This window comes from Mus musculus, chromosome 15, assembly GCF_000001635.26.
Source record: "Mus musculus strain C57BL/6J chromosome 15, GRCm38.p6 C57BL/6J".
Taxonomy (NCBI): Eukaryota; Metazoa; Chordata; class Mammalia; order Rodentia; family Muridae; genus Mus; species Mus musculus.
This window is the reverse complement of record NC_000081.6, coordinates 41848029-41870486: the sequence shown is the minus strand read 5'-3', so window position 1 is coordinate 41870486 and position 22458 is coordinate 41848029. Positions and strand designations below refer to the sequence as shown.

Below are 22458 nucleotides of genomic sequence, written 5' to 3'. Positions count from 1 at the left end.
CATTATATGGATTTAACCATTTTGATATTTTAAGAGATTATTTTAGTCATAATTTCTAAAATACATAAAAGTAAAATTTAATTTTATGTCATTAGAAGAGTTTACTGTCTTAATATTAATATATATATCATGCTAATGTATATTAATAGGATGTCAACAATAGTAAGCCTTTCAACATTTAGACCTCATTTTCCTCTGGGTGTCAATACTTCCATCTGGAAAATGAAGATCTGAGCAGACAGTCTTCTATAATTTGTTTCTAATTGTTATAGATTAAAAGGAAGCTCCAGCTTCGAACCTCTCATGATTTTAATCTCATATATTATTATCTGCAGGGAGTAAGATACCTTTTCACTCTGCTATTAAAGGAGACCAAATAACAGCTGTATTGAGGGCTACCGAGATTTAACTGAGACAACAAGCCCTGAACAGTCTAGGACAATCTGAGCACTAACTGTACACTCCTCTAAATGGTTGGATCATATTTTAAGGTCAAGGAAAACATAAAGCTGAGCACATGATTCAATCTAGTGCTTTCCACTCTGGCACTTGGAGGAGAGAGGAGGGAACATATCCGTGTCCTTTGCCACCAGAAATGTCCCTCTGCTGTGATGAAATGGGACTTGTCAGGGTTTAAAAACAGAACACCGTCAGGGCCATGGCACCACATCTTGGCAAGAAATACTTTGCATAGTTTCCACCGTCACAGGCTCTCCTTCCCACTCACACCCTGCTTCTATTTAAATCCCAGGCATCTCTCTCAACCACATTCCCCTTTAGCTGGTGCCCAGGCTGTCAGCAGAGAAGAAACAGGTAGCATGGCTCCAGGAGAAAGGGAAAGGGAGGCGGGGCCGGCCAAGAGTGCCCTCCGGAAGGTCCGCACAGCAACCCTGGTTATCAATTTGGCCCGAGGTTGGCAGCAGTGGGCGAATGAGAACAGTACCAAACAGGCCCAGGAGCCTGCAGGCTGGCTGCCGGGAGCAACTCATGACCTACCTAACGCTCCTAAAGAAGCCGGTCCTTACCAGCATGCCCCCAAAACTCTGTCTCCAAAGCCAGATCGAGACGGAGAGGGACAACACTCAGAAGAAGCCACCGAGGTCTCCCACATTAAAAGGAAAGAGGTGACCAGAACGGTTGTCAGCAAGGCTTATGAGAGGGGAGGAGATGTGAACTACCTGAGCCACAGGTATGAGAATGATGGCGGCGTGTCTGAAGCTATTCAGCCAGAGAATGACATTGACAGAATCCTTCTTAGTCACGACTCGCCAACACGGAGAAGAAAATGCACCAACCTGGTGTCTGAGCTGACCAAAGGCTGGAAAGTGATGGAACAGGAAGAGCCCACGTGGAAGAGTGACAGCGTAGACACAGAGGACAGTGGCTACGGAGGGGATATGGAGGAGAGGCCTGAGCAAGATGCAGCGCCTGTGGCTCCTGCCAGGATCAAACGCCCCTTGCTCTCCCAGTAAGTGAATACATCCTTCTACTCCTTATGCCTCAATCACAAGGAGTTCCAACTAATACTAAAAGTATAGAGGGCAGACGATAAATTGCCAGTTAGAGTGGGTTCTTTTGGGTAGCACATCCCTGACCTGAAAGAACAGTGCTAACTAACTTCGGCTGTGGCTCTTCTGGTCCATGCCATCACTGATTTACCTACAAGTGGGAATTGCTGTCAGCACTCTTCTCAGGCTTCCTGAATTAGACTTGTACATGGACCACCTTCTTGGTGTAGTAGAAATGCATATAAGCTTAGAAAATGAGACACTGAGACACTAAGACACACGAAAGTCACATGAACACCGAGGCAGCTGGAAAGGTTTCCGGAACTAGAGCTTGTTTTATAATCCCCATGCTACTCGAATTCCCTTAGCATAAAGCAAGATGTCAGTTTTATTGATCTTGGTAACCTCTAAAGTGCAGGGCTTAAGGGGCTTTAAAACAAAGAGAAAAAAATAAAAAACAAAAAAACATGGCCTTTTACTTTTCTGTGTGTGTGCACATGAGTGTGTGTATGCATTTGTGCATGCACGTGTACATTCTGTCATTCACCTCTCATATACAAGACAAGTATCTCACTAAACCTGAGGTTTGCCATTTTGCCTCACCTGGCTGACCAGGATGTCTGTCTGCTTTTCAGTGCTGGGCTTCTATAAACGTTGGCCATATTTTTATTTTTATTTTTATGTGGGGTCTGGGGATTCAACCTCAGGTCCTCATGTTGGCATTGCAAGAACTCTTAACTATCTCTCCAACCTAGCTTGATACTTACTCCCACTCCCTTCCCCCCATTCCAATGAAAAGAATGCTTTCCTTGGACTTGGGAATAGTTACCAATTTGTAAAAAGAATCAGAGGCCTGGGTCTCAAGCTTGTTAGAAAGGAGAATAAAGGTCATAATTGTTCAGCAATGATGGTGCTGCAATTTAGATAGTAGTCTTGACATGTGACACCCCCCCCTTACACACACACACACACACACACACACACACACACATTGATTAGTTAAATTAGTGACAGTCCCTGGGCAGTGCCAATAACCAGCATTTCTGAGCATAGTGGAATGAGGAGCTGGGGTTCTTTAGCCACAAAGACAACTGGGCACTGACTGTGGGGGTCACAACCATCTCCCTTCATACCGGTACATCCCAAACATGTACTGGGAAATTCCTTCTTAAGACCTCTTGACCCACTGAAGCTGCCATTCAGGTGAAGGACATTTTCTAGAGACTGCTCAAGCTTAAGAAATTGAGATAAACTTGTACTGTATGGGGATCTCCCCAGTTAACCTTGCTGCATGTTTATCTCCCTCTGGCTAGGAAAAAAAAAAAAGAAAAGAAAAGAAAAAGAAAACCAACCAAACAAACAAAAACCCTCATTCCCTTCCCATTCTAGCCTAACAGCGAGAGGACTTAAGAGGATTTTCTGAACATGGGAATTAATGAAATTTCGCCATCTGGTGGATGTTATTTCCTTGAAAATAACTTTCGAGGGTGCATCTAAACCGTATATAGGTTTGGTGTCTGTGTTTGATGGGCTATTTGTGTGTGTGGGCTGCTTGTGTGTGTCTTCCTTACAGCAAACACTTGCGCCCTGGCACTGTGATGACATAAGAAGTCCACAAACTCAGGCTATTCTGATAGGACAGAGCTCATGACCCCAGGGACAGAGACTGAAATGCTTTAGAAGCAGTTAAGTAAGCAGTTGCTGTGTGATTCACTGAGCCCTTTGTCTCCTGAGCCCATTTGTCATGGAGAATTTAGAAGTTTGTACCTTGACAGATAAGCCTGGCCCACTCTCGGGCTTAGAACAGTGACTTATGAGTGCTCATAGGGCCCTGCCATGCCACCCATGGGGACAGTGCTGGAATGGCTCGTTACACCTTCAAGTCCAAAGCTTCCAGATGTGAGGCTACTTAACGCTCTGGAGATAAAGTTGGGTGCTTTGTGAAGATGGACTCCTCCCTCTGTTTTAGAGGAAGCAGTATTTTTTTTTTAAGTTACATCCTGACGGCTTAACTTGGCTTCAAAGTCCAGTCTTAGCCTACTGCTTACAGTTCTGTGTCTTTAGGGTGCTCCTGTGTCTTCCTGGCTTCAGTTTCTTCATCTACACAGCTGAAATATCCATTTTTAAAGATTGCGGAGAATAATAAGTATTTAGAAAAATGCCAGCCAAATAGTGTTCAATAAATGTTTTTGGTCTTCTACCTGTGCAACCCATTACTTTAAAAAATGTGTGTTCATCATTGACCCTAGTGTAAACAGGCTTTCATAAAAACAAACAGACAAAACCTAAATAAATATGGAATTCTATGTAGAACTACTCCAATCTGTATAGCAGTACCAAATGCATGTTTGGGAAATAGCTCTTATCAGAAACCCTCTAAGAACTGATTCTAGTTCAAGAATGTTTGACATGCAACGTTTTAGTAGATGGCCTCACACTCTATGTAAGGAAGGTTTTGTGTTTTGTTTTTTAAAGCTTGAGTTTAATATCACTAGTGGCTAATCCATCATTGTTATTGATAAAGAAAGTTGTGACATATACCACGACAGAGACTACACATGGGAAGTACACGGGGTCCGGCACTTGCTTCATGTATTCACTTTGCTTCTCCACTTCTCTCCGCTAGGGCAAACAGGTACTCTGAGACACTCAACTGTAAGGCCCATCGGAAATACAGCCAAGTGGACAACTTGAAAGGGAGGTGGCAGCAGTGGGCCGATGAACACGTCCAGTCCCAGAAGCTCAATCCCTTCAGTGACGAATTTGACTATGATCTAGCCATGTCCACTCGGCTCCACAAGGGAGACGAGGGCTATGGCCGCCCCAAAGAGGGAAGCAAGACAGCTGAAAGGGCCAAGCGAGCGGAAGAGCACATCTATCGGGAAATTATGGAACTGTGCTTTGTTATCCGCACAATGGCTCGCCACAGACGAGATGGCAAGATCCAGGTTACTTTCGGAGAACTCTTTGATCGCTATGTTCGAATTTCTGATAAAGTCGTGGGCATCCTCATGCGTGCCAGGAAACACGGACTGGTGCACTTTGAAGGAGAGATGCTATGGCAAGGCCGAGACGACCATGTTGTGATTACTCTCCTTGAGTAAGCCCGCAACAAATCCACTCACCGCTGATAAATAGTAATGTGTTACAAGCTCCAAGGCAAGCTGCTCTGCAATGTTATCAATATTAAATGATTTTATATAAATGGCTTTTGGTACTGTTTCTATGAGGTTACTATGTGAAGATTTTGACGAAGACACTCGACTTTTTGGAAGAATGTATTAAGACTATCAAACATAGTATATTGATATTTGGAATTCCACTTACCTTTTTAAGCAAAAATTTCTGGCCTTCATTGATAAAATTATTATAAATTGAAAAGTACACATTACAGGTAAGAAAACTGACCTTAGATAAAGTAGGACAACATCGCAATGTAATATTTTAGGGGAAAAAATTCCATTAAGCTGAATAAAATTGGAAGTTTGGCCTAAAAAAATCCTCACCAGCTCAGAATGGCCTCCAACTCTATTTAACGAAGGATGACTTCAAACCGTTATGTCAGCTCATCCTCTGTAGTGCTGGGACAGCAGGCTTACATGCAATCATTTCCACTTTGTTAAAGTGGTAGGGCTCATGCCTGCCCAGGAAGTACTCTATTTCTGAGAATATTCTCCACTCTTTTGAAAAAAAAAAAAATCACAGCACCTTTGGTGGGTAAACAAAGTTAGAATTCAAGATGTTGAAGCTCCTCTGTGTGGTTTGATTACAGCCAGGTTCCTTTAATCAGCTTTCCTCATTCAGATGTGAACAAGTCCTGCAAAAACAAATGCTATCAGTGGCCTCATGACCCACAAAGACGGTACACACTAGGACAGTGGGACACTGGTGGGAGGGTCAGACTTGTCTTTGTGGAGTTCATGAGCAGGTTTGATTTTTGCTGAAAGTCTTACTGGGTAATACTGTTTACATTATGCTAATAAATGAACAAGAAATACAGAAACTCTGTGAAACGAATATTCAATGGAGCAAAAGCTCATAGAATCATTTAATTTAAAACCTGGGACATATTTCTTTCCTGTTCTAATAAAGAAAATGTCATAAAACAAAAAAAAGTAACTAAAACAAACAAACAGCGTATCAGTTCTTCTGAGATAAAGAAAAAGCTAATTTAATACAAGGAAGCTAATACTGACCTGCCTGTGACTAATTTTTTCCTTAATGTGTATTATAATTCTAAAGCCAAATGAATATGAGACTACAATTTCTTTTCTTTTTTTTTCTTTTTCTTTTCTTTTTTTTTTTCGAGACAGGGTTTCTCTGTATAGTCCTGGCTGTCCTAGAACTCACTCTGTAGACCAGGCTGGCCTCGAACTCAGAAATCTGCCTGCCTCTGCCTCCCAAGAGACTACAATTTCTTACTGTATTTGAAAAAGCTAAAATTAAAATGGTTATAATACTTTGTATAATACACAATACTTTGTATTATAACAATAAAAGTATTATAACAATAAATACAAAAGTCAAATTATTATATCTCAAAATAATGGGAACCCATAATTGTTACATGTCAGAAACAATACAAATTAAATAATAGAAATTATCAATAATGATTGCTTCAAACTGAAAATTCTAACATATTTAAGGAGACATACACGATTTTGTTGCCATACTAGTCTGAGTCACTAGTCCTTACTCATATTCTTTATGGGATTTCTTATGTATACACATGCACATGTGTTGTCACAGAGAGAAGCATGTCAGAATTGAAGGAAACCAGCAGAGTGGAAGCTGTGACAGTTTTTGTATTATTTTTAGATTAGATTCCCAAAATACTCTGTGTGTGTTTGAAATAAAACAAATTCAGACTTGAACTTGGGATAGTCCCAGTAGCCGCGTTTCAACTAATGCTCCACCAGTTCCTGCCTCCTCATCTCTGCACACAAAGATTGTGCAGGCTCTGGCATAAGATTATTCAAAGTTCAGCTTGTGTGAATTTAAGAATACACTGAAAACCTTTTCCATATTGTGTGGCAAAGTGAGAGCACGTCCACTCTCAGCTTGTTCTTGGGCTTTAACTTTCAAATGTCAGTTCCTTTCCGGATTGATACCAATACTTCTCCCGGTACAGGAGTAATGCCATGTAAGCTAGAATTCTGAGTGAGGACTGTAAGGTCAGTATACCCCTTCTCAGAGGGAACACTATGTATCAGGCATGTCTTAGCAGGCAGCTCGCAGTGGTCGCCATAGCTCTCTAGTAACACAATGAGTGGTTAATGCTTTGTAGAATTTTTTTCTTATATTCTTCTACTTTATGGTGCTTACTATTGAATTTGTAAGACCATTAGTTAGTCCTATAATTTTTCCTCGCTTCAAATCCAAAACTATTCTCTCCCTGAAGGACAGAGAAATTTGTACTTAAAAACATAGAGAACATTTTGACCAAAAAGAAAATATGAGAAAACTCAGGAAACAAAGCAATGAAGAGACCTGTTTTAGTCACAAGGTATATAAAATGATTGTATTTTATCATGAATAGCTCTAAATTCCTAGTGGCATGCACTTGCTCTCCCAAGCCCCAAGCTTTCCCTTATTCTTCACTCCTCCCTCGACTGGCTCTTTACTCCTTCTCAGTGGGTACGAGTTGCTGCCTCCCTGATTCAGCCCCTCTTCACTCTGCTCACAACTGCAGAGGAGAGCATCTGAGCTTTGGGTCCCTTGTCTTCCCATACTGTGTAGTAAAATAATATCACACCCAGAAATACTTCATGTTTTTTCTCTCTTTTCCTTTGAAATACCAGTTGCTGTCTTATTTATCAACAGAAATAACGTCAAATTACCAGAGCCATTTTTCATGGTACAGTTATAACTCTATGTGAGCTAGAATTCAGTTATACCCATTCCACTCAGTCATTTTGAGTCATTGTAAGACAAAGCATGCAGCCCATGCTGAAGTGGTCCCTTAGCACGGTGTCCCCATTTTATTCTTCGTACCCTGGGCACTTCTTAGTGCAAAGCTGGTTTAAGTGCAATGTGTTTTACTTAAGTTATAGGCTGACCTAACCTATTTTGAGTTTTCAGAGCAGTTTTCATTTCTGTTCTACTGCCTTGTGCTCAGATAGCGGGGAGATTCCAGTATCTGATAAGATTATATTGTACTTACTTGTTTGGGTGTAATTTCTATTCCCTAAATAACTCTTGCAGGTAAAATTTAAGCGATATAAAATACATATGCATACAAAATAGGTTATGTTGGTATAAATGTTCATCAAGATGTTTTGAGAATAAGGGGATTAAGAAATACTGAAATCAATGTTCTATAGGAATGACAAGAAGTGAGTGCAGAGAAGGGCAAACATCTTACCAGACTATACTAGCTTTTAGGAGCTTATAAATAGGTGGCATCTCGCTGCCATTGGGCACATAGGAAGGAATTAAGTTTGCTGGTCAAAGGATAAGTGCATGCTTGGCTTTAGTTGATATCGCTAAGTTTCCAAGCTCACATTCTCTTTGAAATGGCTATTATTGGTTATTTGAAGTCTCCTGAGAATTGCCAGTTACTTCTATAACTTTTCCTTGTTCATGGAGCGATTGTTCTGCCTCACCACCTCCCTTACTAGTTCAAAACTTGTAAGGTTTGAACACTCTGGTCTCAAGAAGAAACTTCCTACCTAAGCCTACTGTTAGTTTTTATTTAAATACCAAGAATTACTACTTGGGCCTGGAATGGTTTGTATGGTTTTAGTTTGTTTGTTAGGGTGGGTATCTCTCTCTCTCTCTCTCCCTCTCCCTCTCTCTCTCTCCCTACCTATCTACCTACCTATCTCGTCTTTTACCAGCCTTAAATGGTTTCCAAAACATTTCTCTATTTCACACACAAACAAGTTTATTAATACAAAGATATTCACAAATATCCTCTTGCCATCTGTTAATGAAACCTGTAGTCATTTTATTAGTTATTTTTGTTTTTTGTTAATTTTTTCTAACAAGTAAAAACTGATTATTCTCAGATTATGTTTTTCATCCTTTTAAAATTGTATTGACTTCTGCTATTTTATATGTATTTTTTGTCACACCTGCTTTAGGTACAATTTCTTTTTCTTTTAACTTGAGAGGGAAGCTCAGAGCCTTTTCGTATGCTGGTCAATATTATATGATGAAAAAGTAAAAGGATCTATCTCAAGAACCCTATTTTAAATCAGGTCTAAAATCTCTAGGGGCACTGCATCCACAGGAATATTATCTTATTCATTTAAAGCCTTAGTATTTTGAAGCAGAACATTAAATGTTTTCCTCATACCATGCTAGGGAGTAGGGTGTGAACAGTCATTATCTACACGCTCAGTTTCTCCTCTTGGTACACTGGCAAGATGATAACAACACATGTGAGTTCTTAAGTCAAAACCCTAAGGCTGTCCGAGAGATTACCCATATTCTGGGCATTTCATATAAACATATATACACACATATACAAATTACACACACACACACACACACACACACACACACACACACACACACACACTGTATTTTGTTCATAGCTATCTTTAAATGCTGATATCTATACTTCTTTTCATTTTTTATTCTTTCTTTAATTTTTTTCTTATTGAGGCTTCTGTCCATGTTATTCCTCTACTCCAATATTCTCAAATGCTCCATGAGATTAAACAATGAGAAACTGCTTGGTGCTGGACATGGGGCTCTTCAGGATCCTGGGATGTCTGTTATGTACTCTTTACCCTCCCCCAGCAGCTCAAACTCATCAAACCCTTGCAATTTCTGCTGGGACATGTTTCATCAGCAGAGCTTCCTCTAACTGAATTCAAATCTCTTACTTCCTGTTGCAGGGCACATGTCAGGAGGTTGTAGTAGGCTTATTACCAGTTCTTAGATATGGAAATGACTTGGTCATTGAAAAAATCCAAACTCATTTGCATTTATGCATTTAATTTTATTTGGTATACATCTCTATGTCCTTTTTGTAGTTGGAATCCATTACAGGATGTTTAAAGTTTTGTGATTTAGTCACCTCCACAAAGACAATAATACTGCTGTGGAAGACTAATAGGAAGGGTACATTTATTTACAGTTCCTTATATTATATTATAAACCTCTAACCTAGACACTATTACCTAACTTGTAATGAGAGCTTTACACAGACGAGGAAACGATGCCGTTTCTATTCATCTTTAGCAACAGCGTGTCATACAACACCAGAGATTCTGATTAATAGTATGTTTTCTTTAGATAATTATCTAAACTGTTCCCAAAAGAACTAGGTATTTTTAAGAGTTATATAACTAAAACTACTTAAGCCAACATACTTGGCTGGTAATTTCATCTTCAGAATAATTTAAAGTGCTATAAGCAACCTGGCAGTCAACACTTTCTATAAGAACAAAACTATCTTTAGACATCAATTTACAAGATATACAACATTTGTGTGGAACAGCTGAATTTTCAGCACAATGTCACTGTCACGTATAACAGCAGGATTTATTTTTTTGCATAACATGAAGCTCTGAAATTTAACTGACGAATTGTTGCCACATGGCTTATTGTTGGTTTCCTACAAGAAAGAATACAATTGCTAGTTTATTCTACCTTTTCGTTTTTGAGGCCACTTGACAGTAAGCTTGCACATTCACCAAGTCTACTGAATTACAGTATTGTCTACTACAGTCACTGCCCTTTTATAAGAGCAGATGCTAATGGTAACTAATAACATATACCACTTAGAAAAAAACACGTTTTTATTTCAAAACAATTTTTTTTCCTTTTGAGAAGAAACAAAACAAAACAAAACAAAAATGTCTTGGGGTAGTTGGTATGCAACAAGGCTGAACAAGAGAACTGTAAAACAGTGTATCTGACACAATGTTGAAGAAATATGCACGTTTTAGTTTTGTACTTATGATAATGCCCTATTAAGCTACAAATATGTAAATAGTATTACTTGCTTAATATATTAAATCCAATAGAATCATTGAATTCCCATTCTCCTCTGTCAATTCTCCTCTATTCAGTGATGAAAACATGCGCCCAAACCTGCAGACTGTGTGCGCTGTGGTCTATGCCAATCAGACTGCCCCTCCAATTTCATTCTTAAAATGAAATAGAGAATGTTTACAAAATGAATAAAGAGAATGCTGTAGTGAATTAGAACTAGAAGAGGTCTATGAAGCATGTATTATTTTGGCATGTGGTTTCTTATTTAGAACTAAATGTAAGTAGGCCCAAATGTCACCTGTGCCAACTCCACCAGATACAAAAGTATCTAGGCTCCATTTCCTCAATGCCCCGAGTACACTGCTCTATAAAAAGAATCAATACAGATTAAAAACAAGTTGAACAGAGCACCATCCAGTTAGGACTGAGATGACGTGAACTGAAAAGGTGGCGGCCTCTATGATCCAAATGCTGCACTGTGCTGACAAATTCCACCCGCTGTTACACTACTGGATCCCACTACTGGATCCCAGGCCATGGTGTAAACAAAAGAACTCTGGGACAGAAACAGGATTGGAAAAATAAACTCCAAAATTATAGTTGCAGTAAATGGCCAAACAGACTGACTTTAAAGCACGAGTGACATATTAATTGTATTGCTTCTTGAACATTCCAAACGATGCGTTTGTCCATTCAGGTTTGGGCCGATGTCCTGCTACAACCAAGAGCACTGTGTTTATTCAAAAGCCCAGATTTCAATGTCTTGGATAAAGAAATCTTCCTTCTTAGAAAGTGTATGATTCCCAAACGTTTTACAGGAATGGCTTCTTCCATGGTAGAGATCTCCATCAAGCCAAAGAGCAAATTCCCCTCTGAAATACATCAAAACAACAATGATCAACATTCATGCCTTAACTGTAAAGTAACTAAGTGGGTTTTTCAATGTCCACTAGCTCCAGGCCATAAACTTCTCTAAACCTTCCCCTATTCCTTTTCTTTGTGGGACTGGCACAAGATTTTTGTTTTTCTTTCCATTATAAAATCATTTATTACTCAAATTAAGAACACTAAAACTTATTTCATATTATAATTACTTTTTGGCACTTGGTATAAGTATTTCTTTACAATTATATTATTTTCCTTCTCTTAGGGCAGTGCTCTACCACTGACCCCCAAGTCATTGTCTTTGTTGTACAGTTTTAGGGTTTTGTAATTTGGTTTTCTTACAGGTGTTAAAATGAGGGTTAATGATAAAGGTAGGACAACAACCCTGAGTTATCTACCCTAGATGCTTAGGAAGAAATAGCTTGCTGCTAAAAACAGAACCAGGACAAGCAACCAGAGTGTCCACTCAGATACTTCTTTAACAGTGAGAAAACAACACTGGCTTTTTGTTTGTTTGTTTGTTTGTTTTGTTTTTGTAGCAAAGCATGGAAAAGACTTTAAACAGATAAAGAGACATGGTCCTGGGATCCTTCATCAAGCAGTAGGAGCAAGACAGAAGCCAGGTGTGATCGGGCTTAAAGGACCTCAGTGGAATAGACTTCAGGGTCATCTCGCTCTTAACTGCTGATGTTTCTCTTCAGCTTCCAAGTGAATGTTAAAGTGGGAAGGACTACAGTTATCTGTGGACATAAGGACAAACATTTAAAATGTAGTAGGGGATTATGCCAGGTTAGTAAAATAGTGATTATAGGGTTTTGTTTTCCAAGACCCCTGACTTGACTAGCCCCGGGATGTTGGCTAGGTTTCCAGTACCAGGTGTAGTTTCCCTCTTGCTGAGTGAGTCTTACTTAAGTCCAATTAGAGAGATGTTGGTTTCTATGCAGGTACATGCCAGTATTGCGCCTCGGGCAATAATTGTGGAAGAGAGTGTGAAAAGAATATAAGAGCCAGAAGATCAGGGAGTTTTCAGTAGACTCCGTCTCCTAGGAATGTCAGGAGCTACATTCTTTAGTCTTGCTTACATGACTCCCTAAACATGAACCAAACCAAGGACAACATTAGACATGCCAAAGTGGGCAAAACCCACCAGGCTTCAATCCTACACAAAGAATTACAGGCAAGTAAGGAATGCTGACTGGGAAGAGCAGCATACCAAATTGGTTATCCTATACTACACAATCAGCCTTGCACATATACATATAAGAAACAATATATAGACGGAACATTTAGCATTTAGGGATATGCACATATGTATATGCATACATGTCTACAGCATGCATATCAATTAATGAAGAGAGATCACAAATCTGAAAGAGAGAGAGAAGGGATATATTGGAAAGTTTGGGTAGAGGAAATGGAAGAGAAAAACGATACAATTCTAATCTCAAAAATAAAATATATATAGTAACAAAAATGACATAAACCAGAAACAATCTCACTGGGAAAAATAGCCAGTGTCTAATGCTCCATTTATTAATATTGGTAATAATAATTTAAAAAGACACTTAGTTATAATCTATGTATTAAGATTTACCTCAAAACTAATCTCTAAGTCTCTTATAAATGACATTAATTCCTCAATAAGCTTTGTTCTCACATATGAATTTTGCTCCCTGCAACTCGATGCAAACTCAGTTTTCTGTGGCCCTCATTAGGAGTTTCTAAAGTTTAAAAATCAGATTAAAACTGGGTTGTTCTACTTCTTCTAGGGCTTTTGGTTCCATGGTTCTCACATTTAAAGAGATCTATGGTCCTTAAATATAGTCAAGAGTTAAAGTTTTATCCTGGGTGAAATATATAGAAAATACATTGCTATACAAGCAATACATTAAAACATGAAGACTTTCTGAAGATATAGTGGATACAAAAGTAAAAAGAGTGATGGTTAACTGCTCTGTTCAGTATTGCTACAAGCAACGCCCGCCCAGGCAGGGTTATGATTATATACCAGATATGAGAGGAAAAGAAAGAAATGCATAAATGAAACTGTAGTTTTACTTACTGGGTGATAGACACTATACCAAAATTTTAAAGAAATTTTATCTTTTCAATTTCTTTATAAGCCTCCTCCCCAAGAAGAGGCATCTCTAGTTATAGCTAGCTGAAGGGTTTTGGGGAATTAGCTCAAGGCCTCATGTAATATATGCTGCCTCCAAAGCCTGTATTAAGTCCATAACATGGTGATTCCAATTTTGCGGAAGGGTTATGATTTGAGTATATCCTCAGAGGTTTATGTATTAGTAGCCTGGTTCCCAGTGTAGTTATGCTGAGGAATTGGAAACTTATGATTTGGCACATGGTAGAAAGTGATTAAGTCACTAGGGATACCATATGACTTAGAGATTACCACAGTTCTTATAGGACCCTATGTACGCTAAATTCTTGTGGTTTGCCACCTTACAGTGTGAGCTTGTCTGCATTTCCTTCTATGCTATGTAGTGATGTAACAAAGGAGCCCTCACCAAAGGCAGACAGATGGCACTACTCAATACTGAACTGTCCATTTTCAAATCTGTGAACTAAACAAACCTCTTTTCTATTTTTGTAACAATACAAAATAGACTGATAAAGGACCTTCTATATAAAATTCCGAAATATTAAGTTCCTAAAGTTTCTAAGTTTGAACATGTATACTCGGAACACAGGAGACTTATCGTCCTAACAAACTTGTTAGTGGTTATGTATTTTGATGAAATCATGTTACAGAAAATCTCATTATTAAATGAGATTGAAGATTTTGTTTGTTTGTTTGTTTTTTGAGACAGGGTTTCTCTGTGTAGCTCTGGCTGTCCTGGAACTCACTCTGTAGACCAGGCTGGCCTCAAACTCAGAAATCTGCCTGCCTCCGCCTCCCAAGTGCTGGGATTAAAGGCGTGCGCCACCACTGCCCAGCAAACATGTTGTCTTTTAAAGGTATCTATAACAGCTTGAAATTGTTAACACTTGATTTTAAGTTTTGGGAGCGTTAATAGTGTATTGTGCATGATTACCACTTTGGGCACATCTACATAATTTGTGTAATTGGACTATGTAAACACTATAGTCTGACAAGATCGGCCTACTTACAAACACATTACAGAGAAAAATATTTGCCTGAATTACCTTGGATGCATAGTCTTGAAGGCTAAGATTCTGCAGCCTAAATTAGTGTCATATTTCTGTAATTTTGTACGAATAAATAACCTACCACTTTTACAAATTTGGGGATCATTTTAGAATCACACATATCTGATACCAAAGGAAAGAAAGAAAAGCTATGCAGAAATAATACTTAAGAAGTACACCCTAGCCGGGTATGGTGGTGCACGCCTTTAATCCCAGCACTCGGGAGGCGGAAGCAGGCAGATTTCTGAGTTCGAGGCCAGCCTGGTCTACAAAGTGAGTTCCAGGACAGCCAGGGCTACACAGAGAAACCATGTCTCAAAAAAACAAAAAAACAAAAAAAAAAAAAAAAAAAAAAGAAAAAAAAGAAAAGAAAAAAAAAAGTACACCCTATGAAGTAGCACAGGAGGGTGCCCTTTAAACACCACAACACTAGGCAAAATTAGGATATCTGAATATTAACAAAAAAAAAAAAAAAGAAACCAAACAGTTTTATAGGGAGGTTAGGCTGGGATAAAACTATTGAAGAAAAACAAAAACCATGAACACGGTATTATTAAACCCCATTACAGGAAGACAAACTTTTATAATTGTCTGAAATACAGACCCAAATAAAGCTCAGAGAGAAACTGAAAGAAACCTCTTGGTTCTACCCTGTACAGTGAGGGAGATAGCAGGTTATCACGTGTACTTGGATAGTCAAGTCGTTAAATGATTTAGACTAGCCAAATTTCAAATTTTAAAGAACCAGTGCACAGTAAGTCAAAAGATAGGTCTTGATTTGAATCAGTTAGCCAACATTTTAAAATGAAGAAAAAAAGTACTTTGCCAACTATGTAAAATATTATACTTAACCATCTTAAAACCATACTTTGCTACAATATGTAAGTTTAGAGTCTAATGCCAAAATTTCCAAAGATAACCTACTTTGTAAATAATCTAAACCTATTCTTGAAGAATCTCATAGGGAAATGTTCAAGAGACTTACCCTCCACCACCAAATGCTAATGAATCCATGTCTCCTTTGATAAAAAACATATTATCTCCTGTCCACTTAAAGACCTGTATAAATGAAAACGAAGTTTTGACTCTATGTTGAAAGCCATCCTCACACAACAGACACAACCCCAAAGTTTTAGCAGAAAAGCTTCCAGGCCTTCAGCTTTCAGTGACTCTGATTCACTTGGAAAGCACGTGGGCAACTCTAACTCTCCAACCCTATTTCTCAGATCCTAACTCTTATACACAGTTCTCTCTCTGACATTAACTAAGATCAAACATAAATGTGGGTAAGTTGCTACAGGGCCAAGATCTTTTTGGTGGGTTCAAATTTCTTGTTCATTATTTTTAGATTAATAATGCTTACGATTTTCTATATTAAAACCCTTGAGAAATCTGAAAGGAAAACTAGACTTAACTTTTTTAATGCATGCATAAGTACAGGTAGGGGTACATGGCCATGAACATGCTTGTTGAGCCAGACATCAGATATCTTCCTCTATGGCTCTCAGACTTTGTGCACTGAGGCAGGGTCTCAGATAAACCAGAGTCTTACTAATTTAGTAACTGGATGACTACCAAGATGCCACAACAGGCTGCCTGCCTTTGTCCTCTATCGGTGAGGCTATAGGCACATGCAGCCAAGCCCAGCTTTTACAGGTGCTGGGGGTACAAACTCAGTTCCTCGTGATTGGAGAGGCCTTTAAACAATGAACTGTTTCCTATACCCCAATATTATATCCTTATACATTTAAATATCATTCTATAGAAAATTTACCTAATTAGATAGCCCCAGTGCTTTATCATGTTTTTTAAAAGTTTTACATGCATACATACATATCCACACATCTTTTTCAGTAAGGTTTTAAGTTTACTTCTTTTTTGTATATTAAGCCATGGAATTCACAGGCAATAGACTCTGGTGGCTCAGGCCCTTCTCCATTAGTTCTCATGGTGAGCTTCTCTTGGTAGAGCAGGTTAGCGCTTCAGGTAAACCCAGTCTCCTTTCCCTTGCCTTTTTTAAAAAATTATTTTCTTTGCCCTTCAGGAAGCTATTTCAGCTCACAGAGTAGTTAATGCTTGCTTGCTTTTAACAATGCCAATAGCATGATGGGTGACACTGTACTCTTCCAGTTTATGGGACTTAACTTTATGAACAGCACCCATTTCATTGATGTTTAAAATATCATTGTTCTTGTAGATTTGTATATATGTGGCCAAAGAAACACTGCCATGTCTCCTGAAAGCTAGAGAACTGTGTGTGTGGTGCCTCTTCCCTTTGTGTCGGCTATCATGGCAAGTTCCTAGAAGACTGACCACAGCAGATTTAATCTGCATTTGTGCTTAACGCTGAATCCTTTTTATGTTATATGGAGCTATCTGATAAATGAGGTAATACAAGTTTCAATAAAGCTTTGCTATTTCAGTTGCATATAATTAAATCTGTAGCGACTATCAATTTATCATTAATATGTTCTCTGAAGACAGAAGCACTAATTAATCTGCATGAGCTTTCACAACGCCTCTTTTTTTATATTCTTGTGATGTTGAAATATCTTTTCTTACCTCAAATTCTGGGCAGAATGTGAAAACAAATGTTTCTCCAGTACCGTAAAAGCCATCACTTACTTTAAATGGCTCTGATGCTAATGCACCAAAAACCTAAGGATAAAAACGGGCATGTTTAATGACACAGCTACTAACTGATTTCATATGCATTACCCTCCATACATAGTGCAGTACAATGTAAAGGTGACTCAGTAGTTCTCGGACCTTTTCCTTAAGGGGAAAGGACAAGCTTCCTTCTGTGTAGTCGTTGGTCTATGGAACACAGAGCACAGAAGCGTCTCAATGAGTGGAGCAAACATTTCCCCTGGCTTTGAGGCTAGGAAGATAAAGTGGCTATACTATCTAAATGTGTTAAAAACATTTTAAGAGAAAGAAGCCAGAGTATAGCGACACATCTTCTACTGGATCACAGCTTGAAGAAAAGTAGAAGGCGTTCACTGTAGCCAAACACCCTTTCCTTCCTGCATCATGACACACAAAATACCTTCGGGCATACCTTGGCTTGACTAGCTTTGACTACTGAAAGCATATACTCTAGCCTAGTAAGGAATGAGTGAGGTGAGACTGGATATTCCAGTGTTCTGAGTTATATCATCAAAGGACAGTGGAGCACTCAGACACCTTCACAAGTCACTATGTCTAACATCTACTAATACAGTATCACTTTTTAAAAACTTACATGTAAAAGGTAATTTTATTTAGAGGAATGTGCACAAAGTATAAATGTATAGTTAAATTACAATGATCATAAGTCCCAAAATAAAGAACTTCATCAGTTCTTAGAAAACTGTGTGTCTCTTCTCCTCAGCCACAATTCCTGGAGGAGATATGCTCTGACACCATCATTAGCTCAGTTTTCTCACTATGAATTTTCTATACATGGAATCACAAGTAAGGGTCGCTTTACTTTGTGATTTTTGAACCAGTATTACGCTTTCAACATTTATCTATATGCTATGGTATGTAGCAATAGTTCACTTATTTTCACTGATTCTAATACCTGTTCCTGAGTATATCACCTCAGGCACGTTAACTCTAGTTGGAGGTGACTATTCATCTCTCTAGGGTTTAGACTAGACAACCAGCGTTAGGTACCTGGTGTGTAAGGGGGGTGGAGTGGGGGGTGTGTGCCGCTGTTCTCTATTGCATGATGCCTCTGTTCTGCCCTTCATTACTGTCTGAGGTTTGTCGTATTTGTTTAGAAGTTTCCTTTATCATTGCACAATGACCTTTAACCCTTAAAAACTACCTATTAACTACTATGGGGAAGGAGTCATTTTCTTCAGTGGTATAGTCACTAGTAAGTGGCTCAAGCTCCAGGAACAACTCCTAACTTAGGCAACCCACCTTAATTAAACACTAATTAAATCCAAAACCCCATGTCCCTCTCAAGACATGAAAGTAGGAGGGGAACTTTGGGGAAGAGAAAAAGAGTTCGGTTTGATAAGAATTATTGACACTATTAGTGGCTGATTATGAACAAAATACATCATGTACATACATGAAATCAAAGAATAAATGCAAAAATATTTTTAAACATCTACTCATTCTTAAGAGTCTGCCAATTTCTCTCCCTTCCATCAGCCGCATTCTCATCTTCCTCATAGACACAGTCACTGTTTTCTGGGCTCTTGATAGGCCTCAAAGATTATGCTCACCTTTAAAAATATCGGTAGGATAAAATCGCCTCTAGCATAACTGTTTCTTTTCAACACAAAACTGTTACTTACTATGCTTATATTTACCCTCTAGAGCACTCAGTCTTGTGTAATGAAATAGGAATTATCAATTCTGCACTAAAACACACTAAAGAAGTACATTTTATCAAATAAGTAGCTCAAAGTTATGGGTAAAGGAGAAAGGATCTAGACGATTAGATTTTCATACCTGTCCATCACTGTCTTTAATCACCATCAGCACCGGAGTGTCTAAACCTGTCATTGTTCGATAAAGGGTCTTCAAACTTGTACCATGCTTCCCAGTACCGTACACAAGCGTCCATGGATAGCCAATGGTTCTTGGTGGAAGGTGCTTAGTAAGCTTAGGGAAACAAACGTAGTGTTTACTTGATTGCAAGCATCGGCAGCTGCAATTTAATCACCCATACACAATGCAGTCTCAAAAAAGAAACGTCAGAAACTGGCTTCTTACTGCCTCTGTGATGCTGCAAGAGGAGTTAGACACTTCTCAGCGAGAAATATCATTGTCTACCAGAAAATGAGTAATGCGAACCAAACTTGCACTAGAGATAAGAAACACGGCTTGCTTGCCACTTGTACTGTAACAAATTAACAAAAATATTGGATCAAATTTTAGCATGATTATTCAGATGTCAGATTACCAGAGCTTGAACATCTTTTATAGCTATGACACCGAATAAATAAATTACTTTACATCTCTACATGAACGATTTCTTCACCTACCAAGAATATGAACAACAATAATCTATAATTTCACGAGTTTTGGTAACAAAGACATGGGATAACATAAAGAACATGTAACTTGGCACATAACAAACCAAAGACTGCCAGGCCTGGCGAGGCACTATCATCCTAGCACTAGGGCTAAGGCCAGGGAATCAGGAGTTTGGCATTCAACTTAGGAGCCACACGAAGACCCTGTTTTAAGAACCAGAACAAAAGGCACCTTGGCTTGCTCCAGTGTCTCCCCTAAGCTTTACATCAGTCCTTTGGCACCTGCTGTGGGAGGCTCTGCTTTGCCCACTTACTCTTCACGGAGAGCAGCAGCAGGAGCCCTGCAGCTGGACAGGACGAAGCGGCTGCTTCCCTCTCCTCGCACACACTCAGATGCTGCAGCGGGCATGGCATACCTTTTCAATCTGATCAGGCAGTAAGAGTTCACTGGGGTCGCTTAGGTTTGGTCGGAAAGATTCAGGCTCCAGGTCTGCTTTTGCTGGAGCAACCTGCTTTGAGTTGATGTCTTCCCTTGTAGTAATCTAAAGAAGCAAACAGCAGCAGTATGTTCATAGACTGGTGGGAGGAGTTCTGCACATTTCAGCCTTCTGAGTTAAATACAACTGTATTATGCACAGGTGGCTAAAGAGTTTACAGGGCAAAGGATGCTGCAGTTAAGTCCAGACAGTGTGCCCGATGCACAAGAGGATAGAAAAAGTACCATTTCATCCACAGCACGAGAAAGAACAGGTAACATATGCTATATCTCCTATTTCTGGGTGACAGGAAACTTATACACACAGCTTAGCCCTTAAGGACAAAAAGGGAGCCAGATAGCTGTTTAAGTAAGTGTTCTTTAAAATATGTGCTATTTTCACACAAAATACAAAAATTGTCAAAATTATTAATAAAATTTCTTATGTCAAAATCTTAAAGAGTGGTAGGCTAACAGTGACAACTTGCTTTGGGATGTATTTACTTGGTTCGTTGAAGCTACCATTTTATAAAACTGCCTTCTATTTTGAACTTACTAAGAAAGTTACTTTTCATGTCTGGGACCAAACAATAAATATGAAAATTAGTTTGTTCATAATTAAATGTTAGATGAATTGGTTGCGTTTATTTGTAGAAATCAGCAGAGTAGTATTCATAGAGTGACAAAAATGGTAATTTAAAACCTTACTTTATAATTGATTGTTAGTGCTTACGGTTTCCATTAATTTTAGAATCTAAAACACAGTAACCCCTAACAAATGAAAATCATAATTATTGTTGATAAAACATTTCAATTGGAAACACCACAGAACCCCACTGGAGCAGATAACTAAAATGCAGCACAGCTCAGAGACAGTGCCACTCAGAAGTGGAGCCCTGGCCCGCCAGCACAGCGCTTGCCAGACCTGGACAGGATGTATTTTCAGCCAATGCATGTTTGAGAACTATATTGTCTCTGATGAGCAGCTAAATATGAAGACTTTCACATCACTGTATTACCTTTGTTTCAGTGATGTGAAAGGTTAAAATGGAGCAAAACAGACATCCAAGGCAGCATTGGGAAAATTAAAGGAGAGCTATTTAGTCACCTAGGAAGCAATGAAAGCATAAAGCAACACAAACTGAAAAATGAGTTTTCAATTTTATTACTTTTCTTAAACAGCACAGATTCTTTCAGAACATTTGAAGTAATATATCTAACTCAGGTATCTCCTCTAGACCCCCCCGAAGTACCTCTAACACCAACCAAGACTGCCTCAAGAACAGAACCAATTTGTCCCATTAAGATTTGATCCTTAGTTCCTGCAGCTCAAACAGCCTTGAAGCGAAACACTTAAGCCTTACTCCCCATAGGGGATTTTATAATTTTCCTACCATCTGGTATCTTTCAGTCTTTAGTCAATAAAGTTTCATTCACAAAACCAATATTCTCCCAATGTCAAAATTAAATGAAAACTCATAGGTGATAGTGCTGAGAATAGTTCTCAAGGGGCTGAACTGTGGTAGAAACTTTTCTAGTGAAAAGAAGATAGTAAAGAGGCAAAAAAAAAAAAAAAAACATAACAAAGGAAAGAAAAAACCGTATTTCTACAGCTCTCCAAGAAAAACCATTCTTCAAGACAGGAATTTCCTGGTGGCTTATTTTAGTGTTTCATTCAAGGCAAATCCTTCTAATGTGAGATTTGTCTTGAGAAAGGACACTAAAAACAAGGAGCATTTAATCTCCAAAGGAGTTTAAACTACAGAAGGGGGCACCTGGAGCCGTCTGCAGAGTGTGCGCAGTTCTTCAGTATTTAGAGCATCGATCCTGCGGTGATACTCAGCCACCGACACTACCTGAATATGGAAACAGGAAGACAATAATTCCACTGACAGTTGAGAAGAGAATATGTATATAAAAAGAAAAGACAGGAGAGAAAGAGGAGGCAAAGGGAGAGATTTAAATGGGAGAAGAGAATGGTAACCAAGCTATCTTTTCCTAGTTCACACCGGAAATCATAGAAATTTATATAGACGCTACAGTGGTATACCTCTAACTGGCAGAAAATGTTTACTTTATGGGTGATTTAATATAGATTGGATTTAAAGCAGTTTTTTTTTTAAGAGGAAACTGTAATATGCTTTAGTGATACAGGAGACACTTAGTCAAAACTGTCCTCCAGTTTACAAAGAGAGTGGTAATCAACCATCATTGCTCTCAAACACAGCATGCTAACAGCCGTGGTCCTAGAATTTCTTCTAGGCACATGTAATACACACACACAACTGTATCACAGCAGGAAAGGGAAAAACGGGGCAAGGAAAGAATAAAATTCATTTATAAAAAAACAAGAGCAAGGGAGAGAAAGGGAAAGGGAAGAGAGAAAGGAAGGGAGGGGAGAGAGAGAGAGAGAGAGAGAGAGAGAGAGAGAGAAGGGGGAGAGAGGAAAGCTTTCAGAGGGGTGTCTAATTTGCAATTTCTTAAATCTGATACATAA

At 38.8% G+C, this 22458-nt stretch overlaps 2 protein-coding genes across 16 annotated transcripts in view; one reads left to right on the top strand and one right to left on the bottom strand.

The window, feature by feature from the left end:
- Positions 1-766: 766 nt before the first annotated feature.
- Abra (actin-binding Rho activating protein) lies at positions 767-5194 on the top strand. The gene is made up of 2 exons (NM_175456.4): positions 767-1468; positions 4135-5194. Exons 1-2 carry the CDS (start codon positions 819-821, stop codon positions 4610-4612), a joined length of 1128 nt encoding a protein of 375 aa, NP_780665.1. The 5' UTR covers positions 767-818; the 3' UTR covers positions 4613-5194.
- Positions 5195-9435: 4241 nt separating this feature from the next.
- The window catches only part of Oxr1 (oxidation resistance 1), a 413570-nt gene continuing 400547 nt past the window's right edge, over positions 9436-22458 (bottom strand). For 5 of the 15 annotated variants that reach the window (NR_152565.1, NM_001130166.1, NM_001358977.1 and 2 more), the window contains 6 exons: positions 21737-21817; positions 19903-20028; positions 18960-19112; positions 17070-17165; positions 15493-15566; positions 9439-11329 (listed from right to left, as the gene is read on the bottom strand). Coding sequence is in view for 11 of the 15 variants with exons in the window: in NM_001130166.1 (NP_001123638.1) it covers positions 11194-11329; positions 15493-15566; positions 17070-17165; positions 18960-19112; positions 19903-20028; positions 21737-21817 (666 nt within the window). In the remaining 4 variants the exon portion in view is untranslated. Of the gene's footprint in view, positions 11330-15492; positions 15567-17069; positions 17166-18959; positions 19113-19800; positions 20029-20980; positions 21818-22458 lie in introns of all 15 variants that reach the window. The other 10 variants (NM_001358978.1, NM_001130165.2, NM_001130163.1 and 7 more) reach the window with 5 other exon arrangements.

What these genes read in the sequence shown, in the direction of transcription:
- Abra (NM_175456.4), top strand. Translation starts at nt 819, where the DNA reads ATGGCTCCAGGAGAAAGGGAAAGGGAGGCGGGGCCGGCCAAGAGTGCC. An exon ending in AAACGCCCCTTGCTCTCCCA is followed by an intron (nt 1,469 to 4,134) that starts GTAAGTGAATAC and finishes TCTCTCCGCTAG; the next exon opens with GGCAAACAGGTACTCTGAGA.